Raw genomic sequence first — 26954 nt, 5'->3', positions numbered from 1 at the left:
TGCAACTCTAGTTACTTGCACATGAACTTTTTCAAGTCCAGACACTATACTTAGTTTGGTGGATACAACAATCACAAGCAGTTGAAGATAAAATAAGTAAAAGTTTTGTACAAAACAAAAAGTAGAAAAAAAAAAAATTAAAGTACTCGACTTTGTTAAGCTTGAGTACTATAAAAAAGTGCTTGATTTCTGTAATATCGAGTACCATATTACTTTTTTATTTCCACAAATTTCAGGTCAGCAGTGCCACGCTGGCGACTCACCTAGGAACTCGAGTACCAAAAAAGTGGTAGATTGCTAAATATTTCCGAAAAAGTGCTAGTTTGCCACAAATTTTGCCAAAACGTGGTATTTGACTATTTTCGCTGAGATTTCGATGTAACTAAAGCTGCAAAGCGCCCATGGGGAACAGAACGTTCCATTGGATGTAAGAATTACCAAAACGATAATAGGCAGGAAATTTTAATCTGAGCCATGGTAAGGCTAAGTTCTTGAGATTTGAAATGGGAACACCTTCCTATTCAAATAAATATATTAAAAGAAATTTGGGAACACCCAATTTAGCCCAAAAAAATCTAGCAAAGGAACATTCATGTGGCAACAACTTTATTTTGGGTTAAACATGGGTAATTTTTCTTTATATAATTTGATAGTGGGGTAGAGAATTGAACCTTGGACATTGCTACTGTAATTTTAGACTTCATATTTATGAATATACGAGGATGTTGACAAATGTCGACAAACAGTTCATAAAAAAAAGAAAAAGATAGACATACTTGGTTTGAGCAATAACCGAAAATTGTAGCAGACAAAAGAAAAAGAAAGACTAGCAGCAGCAGCTTCACTTTGCAGAGGATGGACAATATTGTGCAAGAATGATAGTTATATTTTTTTACAGCTGAATGAGAAAAAAAGGGCTGATATTAAATGGGGTATTTTAGAGATTTTAACAAAAATTTCATTAAACCTAAATCCATTCCCTCTCATTCCTCCCAATTTTGAGGGGAACAAAAATTTGAGATTTTGAGGGAAAAGGGAGGAATGAGCATTCCCTCCTAACCATTCTGTTCCCTCTTACTTAAACTCCCAAATAAGGGAATAAACTTTCCATTCCCTCCATTAAAACTCCCAAATAAGGGAAGGGAAGAATATTCTAAATTGATTTTTTTCATTCCTTTCCATTCCATCCTCCCAAACGGACCCTAAATTGCAAGACTCATACTAGAGGCAACAAAAGAATGGCCATGAAACATGGTCATGCAAAAGCGAGATTGTTGATTTACGAGTATTTTGCATGAATTGATTTAGGAGAATCTAATTACACCCGTCCAAGCAAAAGCAGACAGGTCGAGGCTCAGAGACAAAATCATTTTAGTTGGAGATAAGATTTGAAGGGTCTTTTTCAACTAATAGCATATACACCTATATGTTATCTTCTTCCATAGTTCCACCCTTTTTTTTTTTTTTTTTTTTTATTTTATTTTATTTTTTTATAATGTAAAATTCTACACAGCTAAGGTTATAATTTGTGGACAAAAGTTTTAGTTTCCTCATCCATTACCATCCCCTCTCTTTTGTTTTTTTGCCTATGTGGAGGGTGACTTGCTATGGAAAGCATAGAGATATAGGTGTCATTATCAAAAAAATAATGTGACTCAACGATGAACTTAATTTTATGATTATGACGAGATATGAAATTGACTAAACAAACAATCGGTGATCAATTTGAATTTTGGGTAATATTTAGTGACTAATTTAGTAATTTAACCAACTCCTTTTTATAAAAAAAGATGTTGCTCTCTTGTTGTTTTCCTTTTTATGAATAAGAACTGAAACGGTGAAACCAAGTGGAAGAAACACATGATGGTGAACATGAAGGCATGTGTTCATGTTGCTCTTCTTGTTGTGTTTTTTGTTTCTTGAGGAATGAGAACTGAAACCAAGTGCAAGGAATATACAGATTTAAGGGCAATTAGGTCGATGTTTATTTAATCAGCATAAGAGGCAAGTAAAACACTTCTGGTCCTCTGGATTCTTGATTTCTTTTCCTACACGTATGTATTCATGTATCCTCTTACTCTTTTAATTGAGAAAAAAATATATTGTAGCAAAAGGTGCACCTGGAGGTCCTGGATACTGGATACCCCTCTCTCTCCTCCACGAAGTCTGAACTCTCACCCCTTTTGTTTTTTTAGCAATGTTAGAGATGTAATTTTTTCATAATATTTTTCATAAGTTGTTAAGAACTAAGATAATAGGTTATGATTGGAGACATTCTCATATGAACTCACCAATTATACCAGTTTATTGTGCATGAAGTTTTGCGCTTACAAAAACATTACTTCTAGAGTTACTTTTAGTTTATTTAATTTTTGAAATTTTATTTCTTTAGGGTAGAAATGTATTTAACTAGAAAAAATTGACACAACGAAAAATCTAATAATATTTGAACACAATCTGAAGTATCAACTTTACCTTAGTAACTAAAAAAATATATATTATAAAGATAAATTGACATTTTGTCATGTTCCTAAACTTTCAAAAAGGAACAAAAAAGAAAAAAAAATTGACAAACTAAATAAGTTAAAGTTATTTCAAATCACAACCTTTATTACACTATTTCTTGTAACTATGTTATATACCATAAGATATATGATTAACTACTTGTCAATTTTACATTAATCTACTATCTATAATTTGCCAAATTGTGACAAAAATGCGACACAAAAGATTATATTGCAAAATTTTCTCAATAAGTTAATGCTAAGACTGACAAACTCTACCTGCACATGACAATGAAAAAAGTCTCAATAAATTGATACTTGTTACTTTCACATAAATCTGCTAATCGCAATCTACAAAACTGTGGCAAAAATATGATACAAGAGCTTGTGTTGCTAAATTTTATCAATAATAAGTGGATGCTAGAAGAGAGATACTCTACCCACACATAACACGAGTCTCAATAAATTGATATTTCATTTCTCACCTAAATTGATATTTGTTACTTTCACATAAACCTACTAGTCGCAATCTACCACATTGCAACAAAAATATGATGCAAGAGCTTGTGTTGCTAAATTTTATCACTAATAAGTGGATTCTAGAAGAGAGATACTCTACCAACACAACACATAACACGTGTCTCAGTAAATTGATACTTCATTTTCACGTAAACTTACTATCAATCGCAATCTACTGACAGTACAAATAATGTGACGCAAAAGCTCGTGTTTGCTAAAATTTCTCAATAAGTTATGCTAGGATCGACAGAATCTGCCCGCAAAAAGACACGGATCTAATGTTAGGCAAATGTAGAGCGTGAATATCTATCTAATAATGCACGGATCTACAGCTATACAAAAGTCATATGAATTTTGTCGTGACGCCACGTCGCCACCAACCCAAAGGCGCCGTGCGCTGCTGTAACAGTTTTACAAAAACATATAAAAATAGTAAATAATCTTGTCTAGTTCGTATTACCAAATATTCCATGTGCCATCCAATCCCGAAAAGCCACATAATAATACTATTAAACACTTGCAGAAAATGAGAAAAAAAAAAGTATTATTATTATTATCTTTTCTTTTTTCTTTTTTTTTTTTTTTTTTTAATAAGTTGAGAAAAGTATGATATAATTTCAAGTTTTCAACATGAGACTGACAAACAAGCGGTTTGGGTGGCTGAGAAACGGGGAAGTAGTACATAATCACCAAATTAACTAGTAGTATTTGTTAATTAAATATCTATATATATATATATATATATATATTTTTTTTTGAAAATGAATATCTATACTTTTTTTTTTTTGAGAAACAAATATCTATACTTAATTTGACTAATTTTTTCCCATTCTTATAAATGTGTTTATAGTCCTCAACAATTTTCGTGTGACAATTTCGTTCTTATTTTTTTCAAACATGTTTTGATGTTATTATTGTGTGCCAATTACCATCATTGATTCGCCAAATTTTTTTATGGTTGATGAAATGCTTACGTGCTACATTAAATGGTTTAATTATAACCAAAAAAAAAAAGTTATAACTTGTTTAATTGGAAAAGAAAAAGAAATAAACTACATCAACTAAAAAATTATCTCATAAAACAATAAAATTACCCCTTTTTTTTCTTATTTCATTTGTTTTCTTTTCAACCAAACCGTTAGAAAACTATTTAAGATTTAAGATAATATTAAACAAAAATCTCAAGCCTCAGACACAAAAACAAAAACCAATAATCAGGGAAATCTCAATTGCTCTTACACCCAACACCTGTTGGAGGATAATAATAATAATAATAATAATAATAATAATAATAAACCCTTTTGGAGAAAGATCTCAACCTTAGAGTGAGAAATTCAAAATGACATCCTTCATGGAATACCAACTTATCCATCAAAATTATTTGAAGTTAATGGCGTCTGGTTCAAGAATTTAAGAGATTGTTTGTTTGAAGGTGAAATACGGTGGATGAAAAACTTTAGAGAGAAAATATAAAGGTAAACTTTTTGAATTGTGTTTAGTTGGATGAAGAGGAAAAAAAATAAATAGTGGGGTCTAGGTGCTTTATTTCCTAACCCACCGAAAAGTTTTCTTTTCAAATTGAAAGAAGAAAATAAGACTATTTAATAGACAAAAATGCCCATGTGCTTCTACACGTGAGAATTCATCCAATTCCTTTTTTTTTTTCTTTCTTTCTTTTTTCTTTGTGCTGTAGGACGTTGCCTTTTTTTTTTTTTTTTTTTTTTTTTTTTTTTTTTTTTTTTTTTTCATGTGCTGGACGTTGGCTTCTTCTTCTTCTTCTTTCTTTTTCTTTTTTTTTTTCTTTTTTTTTTTTTGTGGATTTCCTAGGCATTGCTTTCTTCTTGGTTTTTTTTTTTGTTTTAACTAGACAATTTTTTTGGGACATGATTTATATATTTTTTAAAATTTGGGTGATTTTTTTTAGTTGTTTGTCACTTTTTTGTTTTAATTGGCTATCATTTTTTAACAAATGTATATAAGTAAATTTATACAAACTCACTTTTTCCATTCTTCAATTTTTCCACTCCCAACCAAAACAAAAAGGAAAGAAATTAAAATATTTTCTATCATTCCTCTTTTTCATCCTCCTACCATTTTCTACCTTCTCACTTTTCCACCTATCCAACCAAATGAACCCTAAGAGTTGTGCAATGAGTTTTGCATATCAGGTCAAGCAACCTTAACTAGCCAAAGGGGTGCTTTTATGTTGCCAACTTGATCGATGACTTGAATAAGTGGATTAGTTAGGACTTAGGAGTTCACCAATGGTAGCATCTTCAAGCCATTACATAGCAACTTAACAAGACTGCCTATGTGGGGTTCAAGCGGTAAACTAGTGGTAATCGAATTCTTTAGGGTGACTCGTGTATGTGGGTTGAAACCCCACATCTTTTGCACAATTTGCTTATCTTAAAAAACAAAATAAAAATCACTTTTATGCATACTTTTAGTAACATGACTTAATATTTAATATTTAATTTATTTTTTAAAATGACTTAAAACACACGAATAGTCTTATGAATCACCCAATAGTCATAGATTGGAATAGTCTTATGAGTCACCTAATATATGAAGGAGGTTATTTCAACACGATTTAGAAGAAAGCTTTGTCCATTATGAATATCCAAATCGGTTTTAATCACAAATTTAATGGATGATATTTGAAAATTGAAATAGATTAGTATTAAGTTAATTTTATCCATTTAAACGAGTATATAACTCAATTTTGTTATAATCACAAATTTAATACTCATTTAACCTATCATTAAATGAATCAATATCCACACCACATATATTATTTAAACAAGCAACAGTATATGATTTATTAACAAAATTATATAACTAAAGATATATGTAGATTTTTTTTTTTAATTGCCATGTAATGGGTTGAAGAAAAATTCTTCTAAATTAGTTATGAGTTAACCTTTTTCCACTTTCAAATTTTAATAAGGTGTGGACAGATAAATCCTACTCTAAGTTCTACAATTATATAGCTGTAGCCTGTAAGAGTAGGACCTCTTAATCTACTTCCACAAACTTTGTCCACCCTATATTTTTTTTATTAAATAAAAGAAAAAGAAAAAGAAAAGGGAAAAAAAAGAGTAGTTCTAGGATCACAGATTGGATTATTCGAATAGTCTTATGAGTTACCTAATAGATGAAGAAGATTATTTCAACATGATTTAGAAGAACGCTTTGTCCATTATAAATATTCAATCGGTAATCATTTAGTATTCACTTTGATATTATATATATATATATATATATATAAAATTAAATTTGAAATTGAATGGATGATATTTGATAATTGAAATAGATAAAAAAAGATTAGTATTAAGTTAATTTTATCCATTTAAATGAGTGTATAACTCAATTTATTTATAATCACAAATTTAATACTCATTTAATCTATCATTAAACGAATCAATATCTACACCACATATTATTTAAACAAGCTATATGATTTATTAACAAAATTATATAACTAAAGATATATGTAGATGTTTTTTTTTTTTAAATTTTTTTATTTAAATTGTCACATAATGGGTTGAAGAAAAATTCTTCTAAATCAGTTTGGAGTTTAACCTTTTCTCACTTTCAAATTTTAATAAAGTGTAGACAGATAAACCGTACTCTAAATTCTACAATTATATGGCTGTAGAAGTTGGACCTCCTCATCTACTTCCACAAACTTTGTCCACCCTATATATTTTTCATTAAATAAAAGAAGAAGAAAAAGAAAAGGAAAAAAAAAAAAAAGAGTTTGGCTTACGTACTTTTCAATTGGACATGTCATTTTATTTTGAATATACAATAGTAAGTGGTAGTGAATTTTAATTTTCACATTTTATTTAGTTAGTGGGTGATGTAGCAATTTCTCGTTAAAACAAAAGGAGATTGCGGCAAAAAAAAAAAAAAAAAGAAGAAGTAAGTCAAACCTAAAAAAAAGGGAGTAGTTCTAGGATCACAATTTTGATGCGGGAAACCATCAATAATTGTCTTGTCTTTTTATGGACATTGGACATACTATATTTTCTCTATGAATCATAATTTACCACGGTACAGTTATGGTAAAAAGAGTTGGCTGTTCTAAATTTTCGCTATAAAGGCCTATAGCTTTTTGGTCAGGACCAATGCATGAAACAGAAAGGGCAATTTACAGTCCATGTTATAAAATTCGGCATCTGGCATCTGAAGTCTTTAAAGTTTAACTAAAAAAAAACTAGAAACTTGTAAAACTTGAAAGCTATAGCTAGCCACTCTTTAAAACAAAACCCTCTCTCAAAAACAAAAAAACTCAACAAGGCTGCGCCGTCCGAGTCGCCTCGTTCTTTTGACCGAGTCGGACTCGCCCAGTGTTCGCCATGGACGGCCTCGATCGCTCTCGAGCTTTCTTGAAAGAAGTCAAGCGCCTCGTTATCAAGGTTTCTCACATTTTCTCCTTCTTTAATCTTCTTCTTCTTCTTCTTCCATTTACATTTCCATTCAAATTTTTCTATAATTGAGATATTCTTCCTATTTGTTTTTGCTTAATGAAAATCTCCCATTTTCGGCTGTAAATAAAACGAAGCAATGTTTGGTTGTTTATACTCAATTGCTCTGTTTCTCAGTTCTATGTATATATATGCTTTAGCTTTAGCTAGCTCTGTGTTTTCTTAGCCCAGAAAATTGTACAGAGAAGGTTTTAATTTTATCATTTCTCACTTTTGGTTTGGCATTTAGAGCATATTGTGCAAGCTAACTATAATCCAATCTAAATGGAGTAATGGGCTTTTTTTTTTTTTTTTTCCCCAATCACCACAATATTAACTAAAAATTCCACACATTGTTGTTTTGTTTTCATGGATTTATTTTCTTGTGCAATTAAAGAAAGCATATGGTTCTCAAAATGTGTTTTTAGTTTTTTTTTTTTTTGGTGTGTGGTCAAAATACATTGTTGGTCCCTTAACCATAGGCTATGAGTGATTTTAGTCTCTGAAGTTTAAAGATATTGCTTTTTAATTCTTAACGAACTTAAGGTCCCCAAAAAAAAAATTTAAAGTGAATGATTTTTTAGTCCCTAACAAACTTAAAATGATTGCTTTTAGTCCTTGTGGAGAGATGATCTTAAGTTAGTTTGGCCACGTCGTCAAAGAGACTAAAAATGACTTTTTTCCTCTCAAGTAATTATGAGAATTGTCATGTTGGTATGCACGACTAATTTGAAACCTTGATGCTTTTTACACATTTGTTGATATTGTGCTTTTAACTAATGAAGGTAGGGACTGCTGTTGTTACTCGAGCCGATGGAAGACTAGCGCTAGGAAGACTAGGAGCACTATGTGAACAGGTATACCATTATATATTACCTTATGCTGCTCTAAAATTGGGAATGTTACGATATTATTAAATTTTGAATGTGATGCAGATTAAAGATTTGAACGCTCAAGGTTACGAGGTTATTGTAGTGTCGTCGGGTGCTGTCGGCCTTGGCCGCCAACGGCTTAAATACAGGAGATTAGTTAACAGCAGGTTGGACATTGCTGCACATTCAAGGAAAAAAGATTTTGGAATGCAGCCTTAAAAATAAAGCAAGCTTTAGAATGTGTTACAGCGTTACCAAGATTTTTTTTTTGGGGGGTGGGGGGGTCGATTTCCTTTTTGAGCTAGTTCAAATTGCTTATGAACTTGGTAATTATTTATTGCTTGCAGCTTTGCTGATCTCCAAAAACCACAAGTTGAGCTTGATGGAAAGGCATGTGCCGCTGTTGGACAAAATTGTCTTATGGCTCTCTATGATACATTGTTTAGTCAGGTAATTAAAATGTTTGACCTATATATATATTTTTTTCTACCATGTTCCTTTTTGTGGTTGTTTTGGATTTAATGTATTAGTCTATTTTCCCCATCTGCAGCTGGATGTCACATCGGCTCAGCTTCTTGTAACAGATAATGATTTTAGGGACAAAGCTTTTAGAAATCAACTTAGTGAAACTGTACAGTCATTATTAGCTCTCAAGGTTATTCCAATTTTCAATGAAAATGATGCAGTCAGCACCAGGAGAGCTCCATATGAGGTATGTTACCATTTTTAACTGCTTTGTTTCTTGCTTGGAAGTAAATTTTACTATTATTGTCAAGAAATAGCAGTATGTATAAGAAGCCATTCAGCCAAGAGCCTAATGGCTCAACTGGCACTTCCTGGTGTTCCAAAGGAGGCTTCTAGGGTTCAAATCCCCCTTCCCCCTTCCCCCAACTATTGAATTATTATTTATTTTAAAAAATGTATGTAAGAAGCCATTTAACCTAAGTTGATAATGCTATAACATGATCAAACTGTTTAAAAAGACTCTTACAATACTTATATTTTTTGGAGATCTCCTCCTTCATCTCTGAGCTATACTTGCTTTGGTTGGCATCAATTATGTCCTGGTTTTTGCTTATATGAATCTTTTTGGACTTTATTGCCTTAGGTTTTTTCCTCTTAATCGGTTTCAACTTTCAATTCAGTTGCTTTTAAGACTTAGTAGTGCTGAGTATAGGCTGTTACACATTATATAAATAAAATTTTTTACTAGAGTAAAGAGGGAACCTTATGTGCACAGTCCTGATGAGTTTAGCTTGACAAGAAATGGAGACAATGTTTAGGATTGTAATCTTATCTTTTTATACATTAAACTGACTGGCTTTTGCCGGCAAATATACTTGCATGTGTGCGCTGACCCCTATACCAGCAAGAGTACTTTTGGGTTGGGGTACCAAGGGGGAAGGATGGTAGATTCAGGCATTTACCCTTGATTATTGGAAATCAGTATATTGTATCTTTTTGGCATGTAAGGCAAGTTTGAAAATGTGTTTCCTAGACTCTCTCAACCTATCTCAGTATTTAATGTGCCATTTACTCGTGGTTCTGATTAAGACCTTTCTTGTGCAGGATTCTTCTGGTATATTTTGGGATAATGACAGTTTGGCTGCTCTGCTAGCTTTGGAGCTAAAGGCTGATCTTCTTGTTTTGTTGAGTGATGTAGAGGGTCTCTATAGTGGCCCTCCAAGTGACCCAAAGTCAAAGCTAATCCATACATATGTTAAGGAAAAACATCAAGGTGGAATTACCTTTGGAGACAAGTCCAGGGTGGGAAGAGGGGGCATGACTGCAAAAGTAAAAGCTGCTGTCAATGCAGCTTATGCCGGCATCCCTGTTGTTATCACCAGGTATGCTTTTGTCCTAGAAGCCTGTCCTTCAATAATTGGTTAAACACAATGCAAGGACAAATGTTACATCTGGGAATATCTTTATTTTGTCCAATTTATCAGAACATTTTTGGGCCATGTGATTGCAAGAGGGAAATAGAAATAGAAAAAACTAACTTTCTAATTTATAGAAATAGAAAAAAGTATTAAATATCTATTTTTGATAAAATATTAATGTCATTTACTTTTTTTTTACTCATATCTTGCTCATGTACTACAGTTCTTCTATTTAACAAGTTTAGATTAAAAAAGTTATAGCCCTCTACTTCCTCCCTCTCCCACCCTCTTTCTCAAGTCTGGTATCTTATTCCAACAACTTAAATAACTAGTACAACTTTTCAGTCAAGGGAAGGTATTTATTTATAAGCTGTCTGCTTTGCATGATTATGCAATGATTTCTTGGTTGTTTCTTTTGAAGTGGGTATGCTCCTGAAAACATTATTAAAGTCCTTCAAGGAGAGTGTCTTGGAACCCTCTTTCACCAAGATGCACATTTATGGGCCACAGTTAAAGAATGTAGTTCACGTGAGATGGCAGTTGCAGCAAGGGAAAGCTCCAGGCGGCTTCAGGTATCATCAAGTTGCTTCATGTTTATCGTTCTTCTGCAAATTGGGTCACTCATTCTTCCATTTAAGCATTGTGATTCAGAAGCATCATTACACAGTAATATCTTGTTCTACAGGCCATTTCTTCACATGATAGGAAAAAAATTCTGCTGGACATAGCTGATGCCCTAGAAGCAAATGAAAAACTGATTAAAACAGAAAATGAAGCTGATGTTACTACTGCACAACAGGCAGGATATGAAAAGTCCTTGATAGCTCGGCTGGCTCTAAAGCCTGGGAAGGCAAGACATGCAAAATAACATAAGTTTGACTCTATTGCAATATTAATATATTTCTCTTTTAAAATTCCTGTTACTGCTTATCACTTTGGATTCTGTCCATCTTTATTTTGATCCTGTGGAAATGGTGCCATGTGGGTGTAATGGCCTTATTGGATTACATGTCTTTATCTTGCACATTGCTCGTTTAAATATTTTGTTCTCAGCAAATCAATTGTACTTGACAGATTTCAAGCCTTGCAAACTCAATACGTGTGCTTGCAAACATGGAAGATCCAATTGGTCGCATTCTGAAGAGAACTGAGGTATGCAGTGGAGGTTGTAATGATATTTTCAGGCTTTGGGTAGTCTCACACACCAATTCCAAGGGTATAGATAGGCCAATGATCCTTGGCGCAAACGACACTTCCTTCTCTCACAAGTTTTGGGCGTGGTGTGATTCAAAACCCATTGGGTGTATGTGTAACTTATCAATACAAAAAATGCTAAGGAGAAACAAGCTAGATATTTTTTTCAGATTTATTACAGATAAAAGTCCAACAATCTATATTCCAAAAAGATATTTAGATCTTAATATTGACAATAGGTCTATGATGTTGCTGATGATTAATTTTGCATCCAGCTTGCAGATGGACTTGTATTAGAGAAAACATCATCTCCCTTGGGTGTTCTCCTGATTGTTTTTGAGTCACGTCCTGATGCGCTGGTGCAGGTATACAGGACCTAAATTGTGGACTAAAATTTGCATTATTTTTTATTTTTTATTTTTTTCTGGATATTGTGAATGAGTTAATTTGATTTTGTTATAACTTTGGGGCATATTGTTCCTTTATTGATTTATATGATAACCTATCTAGCAAAATGACAACCTTTGTTGGCATTGTTGATTGGGAATATGAAGTAAAAAGCAAGCAAATATTGGGTTATGATGTTTGCAGGGCTCCAATGTTAGGTTGCCTGACCTAAAAATGTTTGTTTCCTTGCACAAAATGTGCTTTTAAGGTAGTATGATGGGTTAAAATCTCTGCAGTTGTGGTCTGGTTTGTGTAATATTTGAAAGAATCAACAGACCCTTCAAAAATCAGATTAAAGTTTTGATGGTTCATATTCTAGAACTGTCATTGTCGATATATGTACTGACATATAAAGAAATTAATAAGTAATATGTAAGGTTAAAAGACAGTGACAGTTAAAAAAAAGAATTATAGATTACTTGTAGAGTAGAGATTAGTATCCTATTAAGCTAATGGGCATTAGCTCAAATGGCACCTCCCACCCTTGTAAGAGCAAGGTGGAGAGTGAGGTCTTGAGTTCAAAACCCATTGGATGCATGTGGAACTTACCAATTAAAAAAAAACAAAAAAAGGGATTGTTATCCCAAGAAGTTTGTGATGACACTAAAAGCAGTGGTGTTTATGACTTTATGTACCTTGCTCGAGTTACATTGGTTATTCATTGTCAAGTAAACTTGTTACATAAAAATAGTGTATGATGCATTACTGTGTGGTTTGTACTTATTCATTTAACTATTTAAGTCATATGAGCTGATTTGGTGAAGAATGACAACAGGCATGGTGCTCACATGTTTTGAACCATAAATGTTGGCCTTTTTTCATCATTATAAGACTGGCATTTTTTTTTTTTATCATTTGAATAGATAGCTTCATTAGCAATCCGGAGTGGGAATGGACTTCTCCTGAAAGGAGGAAAGGAGGCCAAGCGCTCAAATGCAATCTTGCACAAGGTGTCTCCCTCGTTAAATGACTTTTTTCTTGGGAATAGATTTGTTTGTAATATCAAAATTTTACTTCATTGTTGGTGAAATTAGTTGTTGTTAAGTCACCGTTCTTTGTGAATATTTGTAGATTATCACTGATGCCATCCCGGATAGTGTTGGTGGAAAACTTATTGGACTTGTAACTTCAAGAGAGGAGATTCCTGATCTGCTTAAGGTGGGCAGAGCTAATAACAATAACTGATTTTCTAGACGTTAATATTTAGACCTAAGTTAAAAGTCAGCCTTTACATTTGTGTGCCAGCTCGATGATGTGATTGACCTTGTAATTCCAAGGGGCAGCAATAAACTTGTATCTCAAATCAAGAACTCTACTAAAATTCCAGTTCTGGGTCATGCAGGTTAGGCAAGCTACGTATATCTGTTTGTTCATATATAATCTACAGTGTGTGCTTGATCAGGATTAGTAATCTTCATTCTGCGAGAAGAATATGATAACTAAAGCTGCATTGTTTGCTACCAGATGGAATTTGCCATGTTTACCTCGATAAGTCTGCTAACATGGATATGGCAAAGCGAATCGTTGTGGATGCAAAAGTAGATTATCCAGCAGCCTGTAATGCAATGGTAATTTGTTGTAGGCTTTTGTGCTGATAATTTCAATTTCAATGACCTTATATAGTATTTCTGTAAATGAGGGTCTACAACTTTTTTTGGTTGATGTCTTTTACTTTTCTTAGGAAACACTTCTTGTTCACAAGGATTTGAGTCAGAGTGAAGGACTATCTGAGCTTATTGTTGACCTTCGGGTTGAAGGTTGGACTTTTCTTGCAAACCCTTTTTATTTTACATGTGAAAAAAACTTCATACTTTTTGTATCCCTTTTATTGCTGGGGAGGTTGGAAGGTATTTGTAATCATGCTAAATTTCTCTTTATAGTATAGAACCCTTGAACCATCAACTGTGGGTAGTCTTTGTTAGTTTTGACCAATTTAGGTATAAGTCGTGTTTACATGAAAATTTTTCGTCACCTCTTATTTAAAAGCTTGAGTTTCCCATAGCTCAATAATTCAAAAAATCAATTAAGACACTAATTAAAAGTTGCATAACCTTTGGTCAGTTTAGTAAAAATTGTATACTTTGTTTTCTTAATTAAAAATTTGTGTCGTTTCAAACCAACACACTCAAATTGAAATGGCGGAAGTATCAAAATTATGCCATTTAGGTTTTGCATTCCTGTAATTAGATCAAATTTGACAGCAGTTTAGAAGGTTGAAATTTCATTTTGATATCTTTTATGACTGATATGATAGCTTACCAAAAGCTCAAAACAAAATGGTGGAATGGAATTATCACTGATACTGCTCCTTCACCCTATTTTAGATGTCTTCAAGTTTGGTATTCTGACTACTGTTACGCAATGCAGTAACCTTCAGGACAATCGAGAAGGTTAAACAACTGATGTGCATCTTTTGCAGGTGTTACTTTATATGGTGGACCACGGGCAAGCTCCCTGCTGAATTTTCCCGAGGCCAGGTCATTTCATCATGAGTACAATTCACTGGCTTGCACTGTTGAAATTGTGGATGATGTATATGCAGCCATAGATCATATACATCAACATGGAAGGTATGTTAGCATTTCCGTTTTGATAAGAATCATATTAATTCCCTCTCTCTCTGCACACATCTAAAGTTGTCTAGAAGACATTGGGAGATGAATCGATTTTATTTCTAATTTTTTTGGCAGCGCACATACTGATTGCATCATTGCAGAAGACCGGGAAGTTGCTGAAGTTTTCCTTCACCAAGTTGACAGGTTGGAGCATGCGCGCGCGCACACACACTATTTACTTCTACTTTCATTGCTTCTGCATTTTTTTTTTCTTTGAACTGTTGAATTTGATATACCAATATGGTACTAGTTTGATCTTTGTTAAGAATTTATTCTGTAATCCGTGATGATAACAATTCAGTCACTGTGGTTTGTTTGGCAGTGCTGCTGTTTTTCACAATGCAAGTACCAGATTTTGTGATGGGGCTCGGTTTGGACTAGGTGCCGAGGTATAACATCATTTAGTAGTTAGCTCAAAAATTTACTTAAACTAGTAAGTTAACCGTGCAATGTATGGATAATGTTGTAATATTTTATATAAGATGGTTTTGAAGAATTTTGTACATATATTATAGCATAGTTGTTATAGAATTTTGTTAGTAATGAGTTCATCATAAGAAGAAACAATTATAAATTTTACACACATATCCATTATAATTATTCAGTTCAAGTAATGAGAAATAAAAAAACAACTTTGGAGGAATATTGTAAATAAAAGTTAATATAAAATGTGTCTCTCTCTTCTAAAACAAAATACACATCCCAAACACCCACAATCAATCACATCCTTTACAAAACTCACAAATCTACAACGTTTGACCTTAACATCAAAATCGTAATTACCATTGTCGCTCAATATAAAATGCATGCCCCCTTTCTTGGTTGTAGCCAACTTATACGGGGTAGGATTAGATGAGACAAGAATGAATAAGCTAGGTAGATATCATCAAAAGATTGAAGGTAAATGAAATCATTTTTGTTCTGTTGTGACATGGGATGGCATGAAGGGCCATGGGTAGGTATATATAAAGGAGTAGAAATGCAAGAGGTGAAAATGATTAATTGAAATGCAAAGAATTTTGTGTGTATATTTGAGGGAGTAGTCTTAAAACATTGAACCAAAAGATACAAAGAATATTTACATTTTAATTAGAAAAGTCTTGAAATATTGAACCAAATGAAATAAAAAGTCAATATTTAATTTGTTCTTATTTTTGATGTGGCATTTGAAAATATTTCAATTCTTTTTGTATAGAATGCGTCACTTAGTAGAATCTCATGCTTTCTCACGTGAGGTCTTCGCTTTTATATATACATTGATTGGTGTTATTGATCTTGTATTTGATTCTCTTTAATGGTTTGTTTAGGTTGGGATAAGTACAAGCCGGATTCATGCTCGGGGTCCAGTAGGAGTTGAAGGACTGTTAACAACACGATGGTATGAACTGCTGATCTCTGTTGATATATTTAATGACATCAAAATTCTTTCTTTTTGTCCCTTTGGTAAATTATAGAAGCATCCCTGATGAGAATATAAAGTTTGTGTTGCAAAGATTGGTAAAGATAAAGAAATCATGCCTCATTTGGAAATAAACATTATAACATATTTTCTTATAACATGATGTAGAGGGGACAACTTGAGGATTGCCTGTGCCTTGGTTGTTAAAGATTGAACAAAACTTAGGTATAGTACCTTATGTACTGTTCCTTAGGTTCCTCTCTTAAAATTTAGCTATGTAGTTATTTAATTAGAAAATACACTTTCATCCCAAGCAAAAAAATCCGCATGACAGAATTTTAAAAATGAAACCTAAGGAATAGCAGCTAAGTACTGTACCTAAGTCTTGCTCTTAAAGATTAGGTGTCACTTTTTGACTCAACTGTATAACATGCGGATAAAATTTGAGTGAAAAGTATTATTAAATGCAGAAATATATCCCACTGGCATTACAAGGAACTGTGAGGTAAATTATAAAGTAACTGACAATTATTCATCCAAGAAAGAAAATAAGTAGCTAACATTTTTTAAATTTGTAAGTTACACATACATCTAGTGGTTCTTGTCTTGACTTCATGACCTTTTCTTCTATACCATTTTATTATTGGAGAAGGAAATATCAGATAAAGCAACTGATATCTTATCATGTGAAACTGCTTAGTTTTTGAAAGTTACAGCTATCCCTACAAAACGTGAGGCTTTTTAAAAGTTGCACATGAGTAGATTAGCTAATAAAAAAAAGCTAATCCAAATGCACATAGTTGGAGCAATTTATTTTCCTCTGCTATTTTCACATGCCTTTAGTCATAGACTTCATTTACCCCTTACTTCCCGAAAGGTAAAGAATGCAACATCACAAGAAACATGTTTTAGCAAGGAGAATCTACATAGGTATAAGCATGATACTTGTGGCATATGCAGGATTCTCAAAGGAAGTGGACAAGTGGTTGATGGTGATAAAGACATAGTTTACACCCACAAGGACCTCACAAACGAATCCTGAGTTTGTGGCAAGAGCTTCAGCTGTTCAGCCCACAAGCTGGAAATAAGGGAAAAGAAGAAGTGAGAGAATAAAAATGTTGTGTTGGCTGTTGTTTCCTATATATCAGTAGTGTATTATAAGGTAGGTTTGATATTAGTTTCTTAGTTCAACTTGGCAAAGAAATAGCCGACCCTGATGAAATCATAACCATCTCATCAGTCCTTTGGCCTGATAATTACTGGTGCAGTTTATTGATTGACTTTATTGCTAGTGACCCCAAATATTTATCTTAAACAACGCTTATTTACAATGTCTCTCAAACTATAAATTTTTGTACCTAAATTTGAGATTGATTTGTAATGTTTATATTTTTTTTGTCCGAGTAAGGTCAAAATTACAGATTAGTAAATTGGGGTGGGATAGGCGTTACAATTCAACAAGCACTAATCTTTCAATTTGACACGAATCTCTCAATTTAGGGTATTAAAATTTATTTGCAAAAATTTATAATTTAGAACTTATTCTAAATAATCTGTAGTTTATTGTAGGATATATATAGTTACAATCAACCCAAGAATTAACGATCTGGCCTCTCTCTCTCTCTCTCTCTCTCTCTCTCCTATTTTATAAATGAAATAAAGAAATGAATTTGTAGCTTTTGATTTTTTAGTAAATGAAATAAAGAAATGAATAGTAGCCATTTTATCAAAGAGGTATGCCTGTATATTCTCATGTTTGGGGTGTTTAATTGTAAATCACGTGTAGATTCAGTGAGAATAATAATGCATATAACTGTTGCATGATGTACTTTCTAGTTCATCTAGTAATCGCCTAGACATAATCTCTTAAAAAAAAAAAAAAAACAATGTTACATGGAATCCCAAATAATGATTCAAGAGGATCTCCATTGATTTTTATTTTTTATTTTTTCAGAAAATACATCCAGCGGAATGCTCATGTATAAGTAGAGCAAACGTATTAATCTCAGCGCATGCCTAGGCTCTATCTCAAGCGCTGGTTTGGCAATGCTGTTTTTACCACTAATGCAAAAAGATCCTCTTTTTTTTTTTTTTTTTTTTTTTTTTTTTTTTTTTTTAAATTATCTTTTTTCTACTTCACTTCCTCACATATGAAACAGCCCATAAACCGCCCAAAAAATAGAATCACTTTAGTCACATGTAGAAGGCTCCCATCAGAACTCAGCCTGAAAATCAGAACCAAAGGGCTTTGAGAAAATGAGTGCATCTCTAATAGTGAAGGTTCTCCTCAACTCTCCTCTCATTTCCCTTTAATTCCATTTTTCAGGAAATAAACATATAGTAAACAATATTATTCTCAACGGTCTTGTTTCTCAGCCACATACTTGCATATATACTTGCACACTCCAACACGGATGGTAAACAAAGCAGCACATCAAGATATATCTAGAGCTAACAGGGAAGAACAAAAATCAAAATAAAATACCAAGCCCTCCGTGTGACAACTCAATGAGTGAATAATATGTGAAAAATTATTGGGACCAACCTTGATAATAGAGTATAAAATTGAATTACACGACGTTCATTCGTTGATTGTTACATGGGTAACTTGGTACACCTGTCACCACAAAGCAACTTTCGATCATCTTGCACCATCAATCTCTATTTGGGAGAAAACTCCACTTATATCCGAACCATTATCCACTCTTAAGGGCTCTTCATTACATTCAACACCTCCCTCATCAAGGATGATTTCAGGAAGCAAACCCAAATTTTGAGTCAAATGCAATTCCAAAATCGCATTTGTTGTGCTATCCCCATTTGGTACTCCTTGCACTGCAGTTTTTTGAAGCTGCAATGCATATTCCAAGTCCCACAGCACATCAAGCATAGTAGGCCTTTCAGCTCCATTTTCCTTCAAACATCCCACAGCTGTTTCACCAAATTTTCTCAATGAATCAGGGTTAATGTCTCCCACTAAAAGCGGGTCCATAATCTTTTCAAGTTGTCCTCCTTTCTTTTGCCATAACATCCCCCATTCAGCTAAGTTCACCTCCTCCCTCTTCGGTGAGTCAAGAATAGCAGGTCTGGCACAAAGCACTTCAAGAAGTACTACACCAAAGGAGTAGACATCAGACTTGTCTGTGAACTGAAAGGACCTAAAATATTCAGGATCCACATAACCAAAGCTACCTTTTATGCCAACACTGAAATGTTCTGGATCATCAGGACCGGATCTTGAAAGGCCAAAATCTGCAACTTTTGCAACATAATGTTCATTCAACAATATGTTTGTTGACTTAACATCACGGTGGATGATTCCCCCATGTAAGCAAGTGTGAAGGTAATGAAGGCCTTTTGCTGCACCAATACAAATCTCAAGCCTTTGCTTCCAGGTCAATGTGGGCCTTTTAGCTGATCTCTGAGAAGAGTTCTCATTGGAATCATACAAATGTTCTCTCAGACTTCCTTTTTCCATAAATTCATACACCAGTATCATCTCAGACCCTTCATCACAATATCCAATCAAGGAAACAAGATGGCGATGGCGAATTCTGGATAAAACCAAGATTTCTGTTTTGAATTCTGGAAGGCCCTGGCCATGCTTTGAATCACTTCGCTTCACAGCCACTTTCATGCCATTCTGAAGACTTCCTTCATAAACTTTCCCAAACCCACCCTCACCAACCAACCGTTTGGAATCAAAGTTATGAGTAGCACCTTGTACTTCAAGAAGAGGCATCTTCAACTTCAAATTTAAATTACGAACGAGGGAGGCATTCGTCGATCCTTTTCCAAGATGAACCTCTGGCTTTGAACCCACCCCATCAACATGCTTTGCTCTCATGCGTTTTAACAAGAACAGCACTACCAAAATGAAAATGAAGGTCACACCACAAACTGTACCTACCACAACAAAAATTAGTTTCTTTCGATTGACTGGAATATGGACAAAGTCTGATTGTTTAATAAATTCCATGATCTCCACCCCATTTAGATAGGCAGTTTTAGTTATAGAATCTTCCCTAGCCCCGACACTTATGTTCATATATCCTGAATTATCTGAATCAACCACAAAGTCCCAGTAAAATGGAGCTGCCACCTGATCAGTTTTTTCGTAAGGATATATCATCTGACTGAAATAGCTATAAATATAGAGATTGAACTTGAGAAGATAAGGATCTTTGCTAATGATATCACAAAAGTGCAGCCTAACCATATGCCTGGAACTCTTACTCACACCAAATTGCCAAGTTATGTTAGAAGAATTTGATCCCTTGTTGACAGTTAAATTCAATTCTTTGCAAGTCTTGTAGACAAGATCCGGGGCACTATAATTAGTTCCTCCGATAACATCATAGTTAAGTGTACCATTATGAGTAGCACATGTTTTTGCAGATCCTGCAGAAAGTAGATACTCATCATCAGGTATCCAATTCCTCCATAGTGTGTCATTAGTCTTTGGACCTCCGACATTGACCCTGTGAATTGTATGTAAAACCTGAGATGGTACACCATAGTAAGTACCATTTTCCCCAATAGGAGTAACATGAGGGAAACCATCCATTGTGAAGTTTGGTGGAGCAAGAAAGACTTCTATGGCACTAACGAAAGCAAAAGAGTTCTTATGCGGAGTGAAGTGGATGCTGAACTTGCTTCCATTGATAGTGAGTAAGAATTCCTTAATCACTGGTGAAGTACTAATGTTGTTAAGAGAAGCATTTGATAACAGGGAAAAACTAGAAGCCGAAACATCAAATAGAGCTTCAGCCAGATTAGTCCTACCAGACATGAAAGGAAAGAAATGGATACGTACAAAGTAGGTGCCATTGTTAATGATATCAAACTCATATAAAGATTGATTTATGAATACTCTTGCAGTTTGATAAAGAGAAATATTTGTTGATGAGTTGGTGTCACTTACAGTAGAGCTTGGTCCAACAGAGAATGAAAGTGAGCTTGAATTCGAGTCACCGACAAAGTTCCTACCATTGACAGTAACGTCGGTCTTTGATCCACAATTGATGAAGTACTTATTTTGAAGGGTGTAAGCTGATGAGAAAAGTAGAAGAGAAAGGAAATATAGAAGGAAGAGAGGGAAAAGGTGAAACTTTTCCATGGAAAATTGGTAGGAATTGCTGCTTTTTAGTTAGTTCCAGTGGGAGAATGGAAGAGAACCTTATCAGCATATATGGAGGAAACTAATGGTGGATGGAAATAATTTGTATTGAACACACACATGATATTAGAGGTGTAGGAGAAAGTGTATTGTTGACTTTGACGTTTGAAATGTACATGTTCGGTGTTCCGTTCTAATCATGACTACAGTAATTAACGTAATGCGAAGGATGCGTTTTGTTAATTTATATGTCTACATCATGTTGAATAAGAGTCCAAGACATTTCGAGGATAGAAAAGTCTCCCCAATTATTTGCATCTACCAGACCGTGTGGAAGGAGAAGGAGTAAATTAATCTGGTTCTAGTCAGACGCAAATTCTTAAAACAATAAAGAGGTTCTTGAAAACATAGGGAAGAGATATCTGGAATCTAACAGGCAAAAAAAAAAAAAAAAAACTCAAATTTTATTTTCCAAGTAAAAGTTTTCTTAAATGGATTTCAATTAATATAGTATCATAAGAGCACTCCTATTTGTTCTGAAATCAAACTGAAATAAAATCTTGATTTCTAAAATTTTGAGAACTAGCTTGTGTTTCCATGCCATTGGGTTTGAATTTATATTGATTTGTCTAGTTGTTTATTTTATTTTATTTAGAAAGGGTAATATTGTATGTATAATTATTAAGTGATCTTGAGTCAAAAGCATATGAATTGTTTTAAGGGTAATATCAATTTTTATAGTTGTTTGACCATGCATATGAATTTAGTGTAAATGCAAGTATTGCTAGGAAGCATCTTGTTATGTCGTAATGTATGCTTTTTTTATTTTTATTTTTTTTATTGAATAAAGAGTCAAAGTAAGTAGGGGAAACTTTTCTAAATAAAAAAGAAAGAAAAATTAAGTAGGGAAAAGAGGAGGAACGTAGCACCTTGATGGATGAAATGATTTCTTCCTTCCTTCATCTTCATGTGGAAGCACTGTTGTGTTGGGCACCATTTTTGCTATATTGTATCTTTACCTCCATCGCTTTCATTTTTATACTAAAAGCAACTTAACTAACTTCTCAATAAAAACCTGCCATAAATACAACAGTTTCTTAGTTCAACTTGGCAAAGAAATAGCCGACCTTGATGAAATCATAACCATCTCATCAGTCCTTTGGCCTGATAATTACTGGTGCAGTTTATTGATTGACATTATTGCTAGTGACCCCAAATATTTATCTTAAACAATGGGGTTATTTACAATGTCTCTCAAACTATAAATTTTTGTACCTAAATTTGAGATTGATTTGTAATGTTTATTTTTCTTTTCATCCTATTAAGGTAAAAACTTACAGATTAGTAAATTGGGGTGGGATAGGATTTACAATTCAACAAGCACTAAGATTTCAATTTGACACTAATCTCTCAATTTAGGGTATTAAAATTTATTTGCAAAAAATTATAATTTATAACTTATTCTGAATAATCTATAGTTTATTGTAGGATATATATAGTTTCAATCAACCCAAGAATTAACAACCTGGTCTCTCTCTCTCTCTCTCCCCTATTTTATAAATGAAATAAAGAAATGAATTAGTAGCTTTTGATTTTTTAGTAAATGAAATAAAGAAATGAATAGTAGCCATTTTATCAAAGAGGTATACATGTATATTCTCATATTTGGGGTGTTTAATTGTAAATCACCTGTAGATTCAGTGAGAATAATAATGCATATAACTGTTGCATGGTGTACTTTCTAGTTCATCTAGCAATCACCTAGACATAATCTCTTAAAAAAGAAAAGAAAACAATGTTACATGGAATCCCAAATAATGATTCAAGATGATCTCCATTGATTTTTATTTTTTATTTTTTCAGAACATACATCCAGCGGAATGCTCTTGTATAAGTGTAGCAAACGTATTAGTCTCAGCGCATGCCAAGGCTCTATCTCAAGCACTGGTTTGGCAATGCTGTTTTTACCACTAATGCAAAAAGATCCTTTTAAAAAAAAAAAAAATTTTAGTTCTCTTTTTTCTTCTTCACTTCCTCACGTTTGAAACAGCCCATAAAGCGCCTAAAAAATAGAATCACTTTAGTCACATGTAGAAGGCTCTCATCAGAACTCAGCCTGAAAATCAGAACCAAAGGGCACTAAGAAAGTTAGTGCATCTCCAATAGTGAAGGTTCTCCTCGACTCTCCTCTCATTTCCCTTTAATTCCATTTTTTAGGAAATAAACATAGAGTAAACTGATGATGCCGAAAAAATAACCAGTGGTGCCGGCCAAATACTCTCCGAAGGTCAAGTTAGAACTTTTCACAATTCTAGAGTGCTAGAGCTGAGGTAAATTATGCTTACCTTGGTTTGTGAGGGTTTTGGGGTTTTTATAGTAGTAGAGGGTTGGCATCTCTTCCTCGGTTTAGAAGTCCTTTCCTTATAAGAGCCTTCATAAGCGTATTTTGTAAAACCCATTCCATGTAGGAGTCCTTTTCATTAGCACTGAGCGTGGGATACAAGATATTTCCTTATACATGCATGTGTGGAGACCAAGTTAGGGCCACGTCAGAACCGTCAGAGTCTCGCATACCTCCTTCAGCTTATTGGCGTAAGCTTTCCATCTTCCTTGCCCAAGGTGCTCCCGTCAGCTTCGAGGTGAACCCGTAGACCTCCTACAGTCGTCACTTGTCAATGGACACAAGTAAGACCGACGGGTTGGTTTGGAACGTCGCCTTATACCTTTTCATCGGTAAGTGTTAATATTACAGTTTTATCCTTATCATAAACGATATTATTCTCAACGGTCTTGTTTCTCAGCCACATACTTGCATATATACTTGCACACTCCAACACAAATAGTAAACAAAGCAGCACATCAAGACACATCTAGAGCTAACAGGGAAGAACAAAAATCAAAATAAAATAACAAGCCCTCTGTGCGACAACTCAATGAGTGAATAATATGTGAAAAATTAGTGGGACCAACTTTGATAATAGAGTATAAAATTGAATTACACGACGTTTATTCATTGATTGTTACATGGGTAACTTGGTACACCTGTTACAAGAGATACTTTCTGGACCTCAACACAAAGCAACTTTCGATCATCTTGCACCATCAATCTCTATTTGAGAGAAAACTCCACTTACATCCGAACCATTATCCCCTCTTAAGGGCTCTTCATTACATTCAACACCTCCCTCATCAAGGAAGATATCAGGAAGCAAACCCAAATTTTGAGTCAAATGCAATCCCAAAATCGCATTTGTTGTGCTGTCCCCATGTGGTACTCCTTGCACTGCAGTTTTTTGAAGCTGCAATGCATATTCCAAGTCCCACAGCACATCAAGCATAGTAGGCCTTTCAGCTCCATTTTCCTTCAAACATCCCACAGCTGTTTCACCAAATTTTCTCAATGAATCAGGGTTAATGTCTCCCACTAAAAGCGGGTCCATAATCTTTTCAAGTTGTCCTCCTTTCTTTTGCCATAACATCCCCCATTCAGCTAAGTTCACCTCCTCCCTCTTCGGTGAGTCAAGAATAGCAGGTCTGGCACAAAGCACTTCAAGAAGTACTACACCAAAGGAGTAGACATCAGACTTGTCTGTGAACTGAAAGGACCTAAAATATTCAGGATCCACATAACCAAAGCTACCTTTTATGCCAACACTGAAATGTTCTGGATCATCAGGACCGGATCTTGAAAGGCCAAAATCTGCAACTTTTGCAACATAATGTTCATTCAACAATATGTTTGTTGACTTAACATCACGGTGGATGATTCCCCCATGTAAGCAAGTGTGAAGGTAATGAAGGCCTTTTGCTGCACCAATACAAATCTCAAGCCTTTGCTTCCAGGTCAATGTGGGCCTTTTAGCTGATCTCTGAGAAGAGTTCTCATTGGAATCATACAAATGTTCTCTCAGGCTTCCCTTTTCCATAAATTCACACACCAGTATCATCTCAGGCCCTTCATCACAATATCCAATCAAGGAAACAAGATGGCGATGGCGAATTCTGGATAAAACCAAGATTTCTGTTGTGAATTCTGGAAGGCCCTGGCCATGCTTTGAATCACTTCGCTTCACAGCCACTTTCATGCCATTCTGAAGACTTCCTTCATAAACTTTCCCAAATCCACCCTCACCTACCAACCGTTTGGAATCAAAGTTATGAGTAGCACCTTGTACTTCAAGAAGAGGCATCTTCAACTTCAAATTTAAATTACGAACGAGGGAGGCATTCGTCGATCCTTTTCCAAGATGAACCTCTGGCTTTGAACCCACCCCATCCACATGCTTTGCTCTCATGCGTTTTAACAAGAACAGCAGTGCCAAAATGAAAACGAAGGTCACACCACAAACTGTACCTACCACAACAAAAATTAGTTTCTTTTGATCGCCTGGAATATGGACAAAGTCTGATTCTTTAATAAATTCCATTATCTCCACCCCATTTAGATAGGCAGTTTTAGTTATAGAATCTTCCCTAGGCCCGACACTCATGTTCATATATCCTGAATCATCTGAATCAACCACAAAGTCACAGTAAAATGGAGCTGCCACCTTATCAGTTTCATCGTAAGGATTTATCTTCTGACTGAAATTGCTATAAATATAGAGATTGAACTTGAGTAAATAAGGGTCTTTGCCAATGATATCACAAAAGTGAAGCCTAACCATATGCCTGGATCTCTTACTCACACCAAATTGCCAACTTATGTTAGAAGAATTTGATCCCATGTTGTCAGTGGGATTCAATTCTTTGCAAGTCTTGTAGACAAGATCCGGGGCACTATAATTAGTTCCTCCAGGATTATCATAGAGAAGCGTACCATTATAAGTAGCACATGTTTTTGCAGATCCTGCAGAAAGTAGATACTCATCATCAGGTATCCAATTCCTCCACAGTGTGTCATTAGTCTTTGGACCTCCAACATTGACCCTGTGAATTGTATGAAAAACCTGAGATGCTACACCATAGTAACTACCGTTTTCCCCCATAGGAGTAACATGAGGGAAACCATAAGTAGTGAAGTTTGGTGGGGCAAGAAAGACTTCTACGGCGCTAACGAAAGCAAAGGAGTTCTTATGAGGAGTGAAGTGGATGCTGAACTTGCTTCCATTGATAGTAAGTAAGAATTCCTCAATCACTGGTGAGTTACTATTGTTTTGAAGAGCAAAATTTGATAGCAGATAAAAATCAGAAGCCGAAACATCAAATAGAGCATCAGCCAGATTAGTCCTACCAGACACGAAAGGAAAGAAATGGATACGTAGATAGTAGTTGCCCTTGTCAATGATATCAAACTCATACAAAGATGAATTTGTGAATATTCTCGCAGTTTGATAAAGAGAGTTATTTGTTGATGAGTTGGTGTCACTTACAGTAGAGCTTGGTCCAACAAAGAACGAAAGTGAGCTTGAATTCGAGTCACCGACGAAGTTCCTACCATTGACTGTAACGTTGGTCTTTGATCCACAGTTGATGAAGTACTTATTTCGAGGGGTGTAAGCTGATGAGAAAAGTAGAAGAGAAAGGAAATATAGAAGGAAGAGAGGGAAAATATGAAACTTTTCCATGGAAGGAATTGCAGCTTTTTAGTTAGTTCAGTGAGAGACTAGGCTTGAGGAGAACCTTATCAGCATATATGGAGGAAACTAATGGTGGATGGAAATAATTTGTATTGAACACACACATGATATTAGAGGTGTAGGAGAAAATGTTTGTTGACTTTGACGTTTGAAATGTCCATGTTCCCTTCTAAACATGACTACAGTATCGTAATGCCAAGGATGCGTTTTGTTACTTTATATGTCTGCACCATGTTGAATAAGAGTCCAAGACATTTCAAGGATAGAAAAGTCTCCCCAATTATTTGCATCTACCAGAACGTGTGAAAGGAGTAAAATAAAATAAAGAGGTTCCTTGAATGCATAAGGAAG

At 34.4% G+C, this 26954-nt stretch overlaps 2 protein-coding genes across 7 annotated transcripts; one reads left to right on the top strand and one right to left on the bottom strand.

Moving 5' to 3' along the window:
* Positions 1 to 7203: 7203 nt before the first annotated feature.
* LOC126697585 (delta-1-pyrroline-5-carboxylate synthase) lies at positions 7204 to 17236 on the top strand. The gene is made up of 20 exons (XM_050394651.1): positions 7204 to 7447; positions 8281 to 8352; positions 8431 to 8534; positions 8715 to 8817; positions 8918 to 9079; positions 9937 to 10214; positions 10672 to 10822; positions 10936 to 11100; positions 11325 to 11402; positions 11720 to 11809; positions 12755 to 12841; positions 12963 to 13049; positions 13137 to 13233; positions 13356 to 13459; positions 13573 to 13648; positions 14311 to 14461; positions 14582 to 14650; positions 14829 to 14895; positions 15814 to 15884; positions 16866 to 17236. Exons 1-20 carry the CDS (start codon positions 7388 to 7390, stop codon positions 16945 to 16947), a joined length of 2154 nt encoding a protein of 717 aa, XP_050250608.1. The 5' UTR covers positions 7204 to 7387; the 3' UTR covers positions 16948 to 17236.
* Positions 17237 to 18403: 1167 nt separating this feature from the next.
* Positions 18404 to 26728, bottom strand: LOC126697584 (probable receptor-like protein kinase At5g24010). 6 transcript variants are annotated; one of them, XR_007646225.1, is made up of 2 exons: positions 23995 to 26728; positions 18404 to 18450 (listed from the first exon to the last, which is right to left on the bottom strand). XR_007646225.1 is itself a non-coding variant. In XM_050394649.1 (2 exons), the coding sequence occupies exon 1, from the start codon at positions 26589 to 26591 to the stop codon at positions 24114 to 24116; it is 2478 nt and encodes an 825-aa protein (XP_050250606.1). In that variant the 5' UTR covers positions 26592 to 26728; the 3' UTR covers positions 18415 to 18522; positions 24067 to 24113. The 6 variants fall into 6 exon arrangements, 5 of the variants coding, with proteins under 5 accessions (XP_050250606.1, XP_050250605.1, XP_050250604.1 ...); XM_050394649.1 differs by having other exon boundaries at positions 18415 to 18522; positions 24067 to 26728; XM_050394648.1 differs by having other exon boundaries at positions 18415 to 19811; positions 25379 to 26706.
* Between the last annotated feature and the right edge of the window lie 226 nt (positions 26729 to 26954).

This window comes from Quercus robur, chromosome 8 (assembly GCF_932294415.1).
Source record: "Quercus robur chromosome 8, dhQueRobu3.1, whole genome shotgun sequence".
Classification (NCBI taxonomy): domain Eukaryota; kingdom Viridiplantae; phylum Streptophyta; class Magnoliopsida; order Fagales; family Fagaceae; genus Quercus; species Quercus robur.
This window is presented reverse-complemented; position numbering and strand designations above follow the sequence as displayed.

What these genes read in the sequence shown, in the direction of transcription:
- LOC126697585 (XM_050394651.1), top strand. Translation starts at nt 7,388, where the DNA reads ATGGACGGCCTCGATCGCTCTCGAGCTTTCTTGAAAGAAGTCAAGCGC. An exon ending in ATGATACATTGTTTAGTCAG is followed by an intron (nt 8,818 to 8,917) that starts GTAATTAAAATG and finishes CCCCATCTGCAG; the next exon opens with CTGGATGTCACATCGGCTCA. An exon ending in AGATTCCTGATCTGCTTAAG is followed by an intron (nt 13,050 to 13,136) that starts GTGGGCAGAGCT and finishes TTTGTGTGCCAG; the next exon opens with CTCGATGATGTGATTGACCT.
- LOC126697584 (XM_050394649.1), bottom strand. Translation starts at nt 26,591, where the DNA reads ATGGAAAAGTTTCATATTTTCCCTCTCTTCCTTCTATATTTCCTTTCT.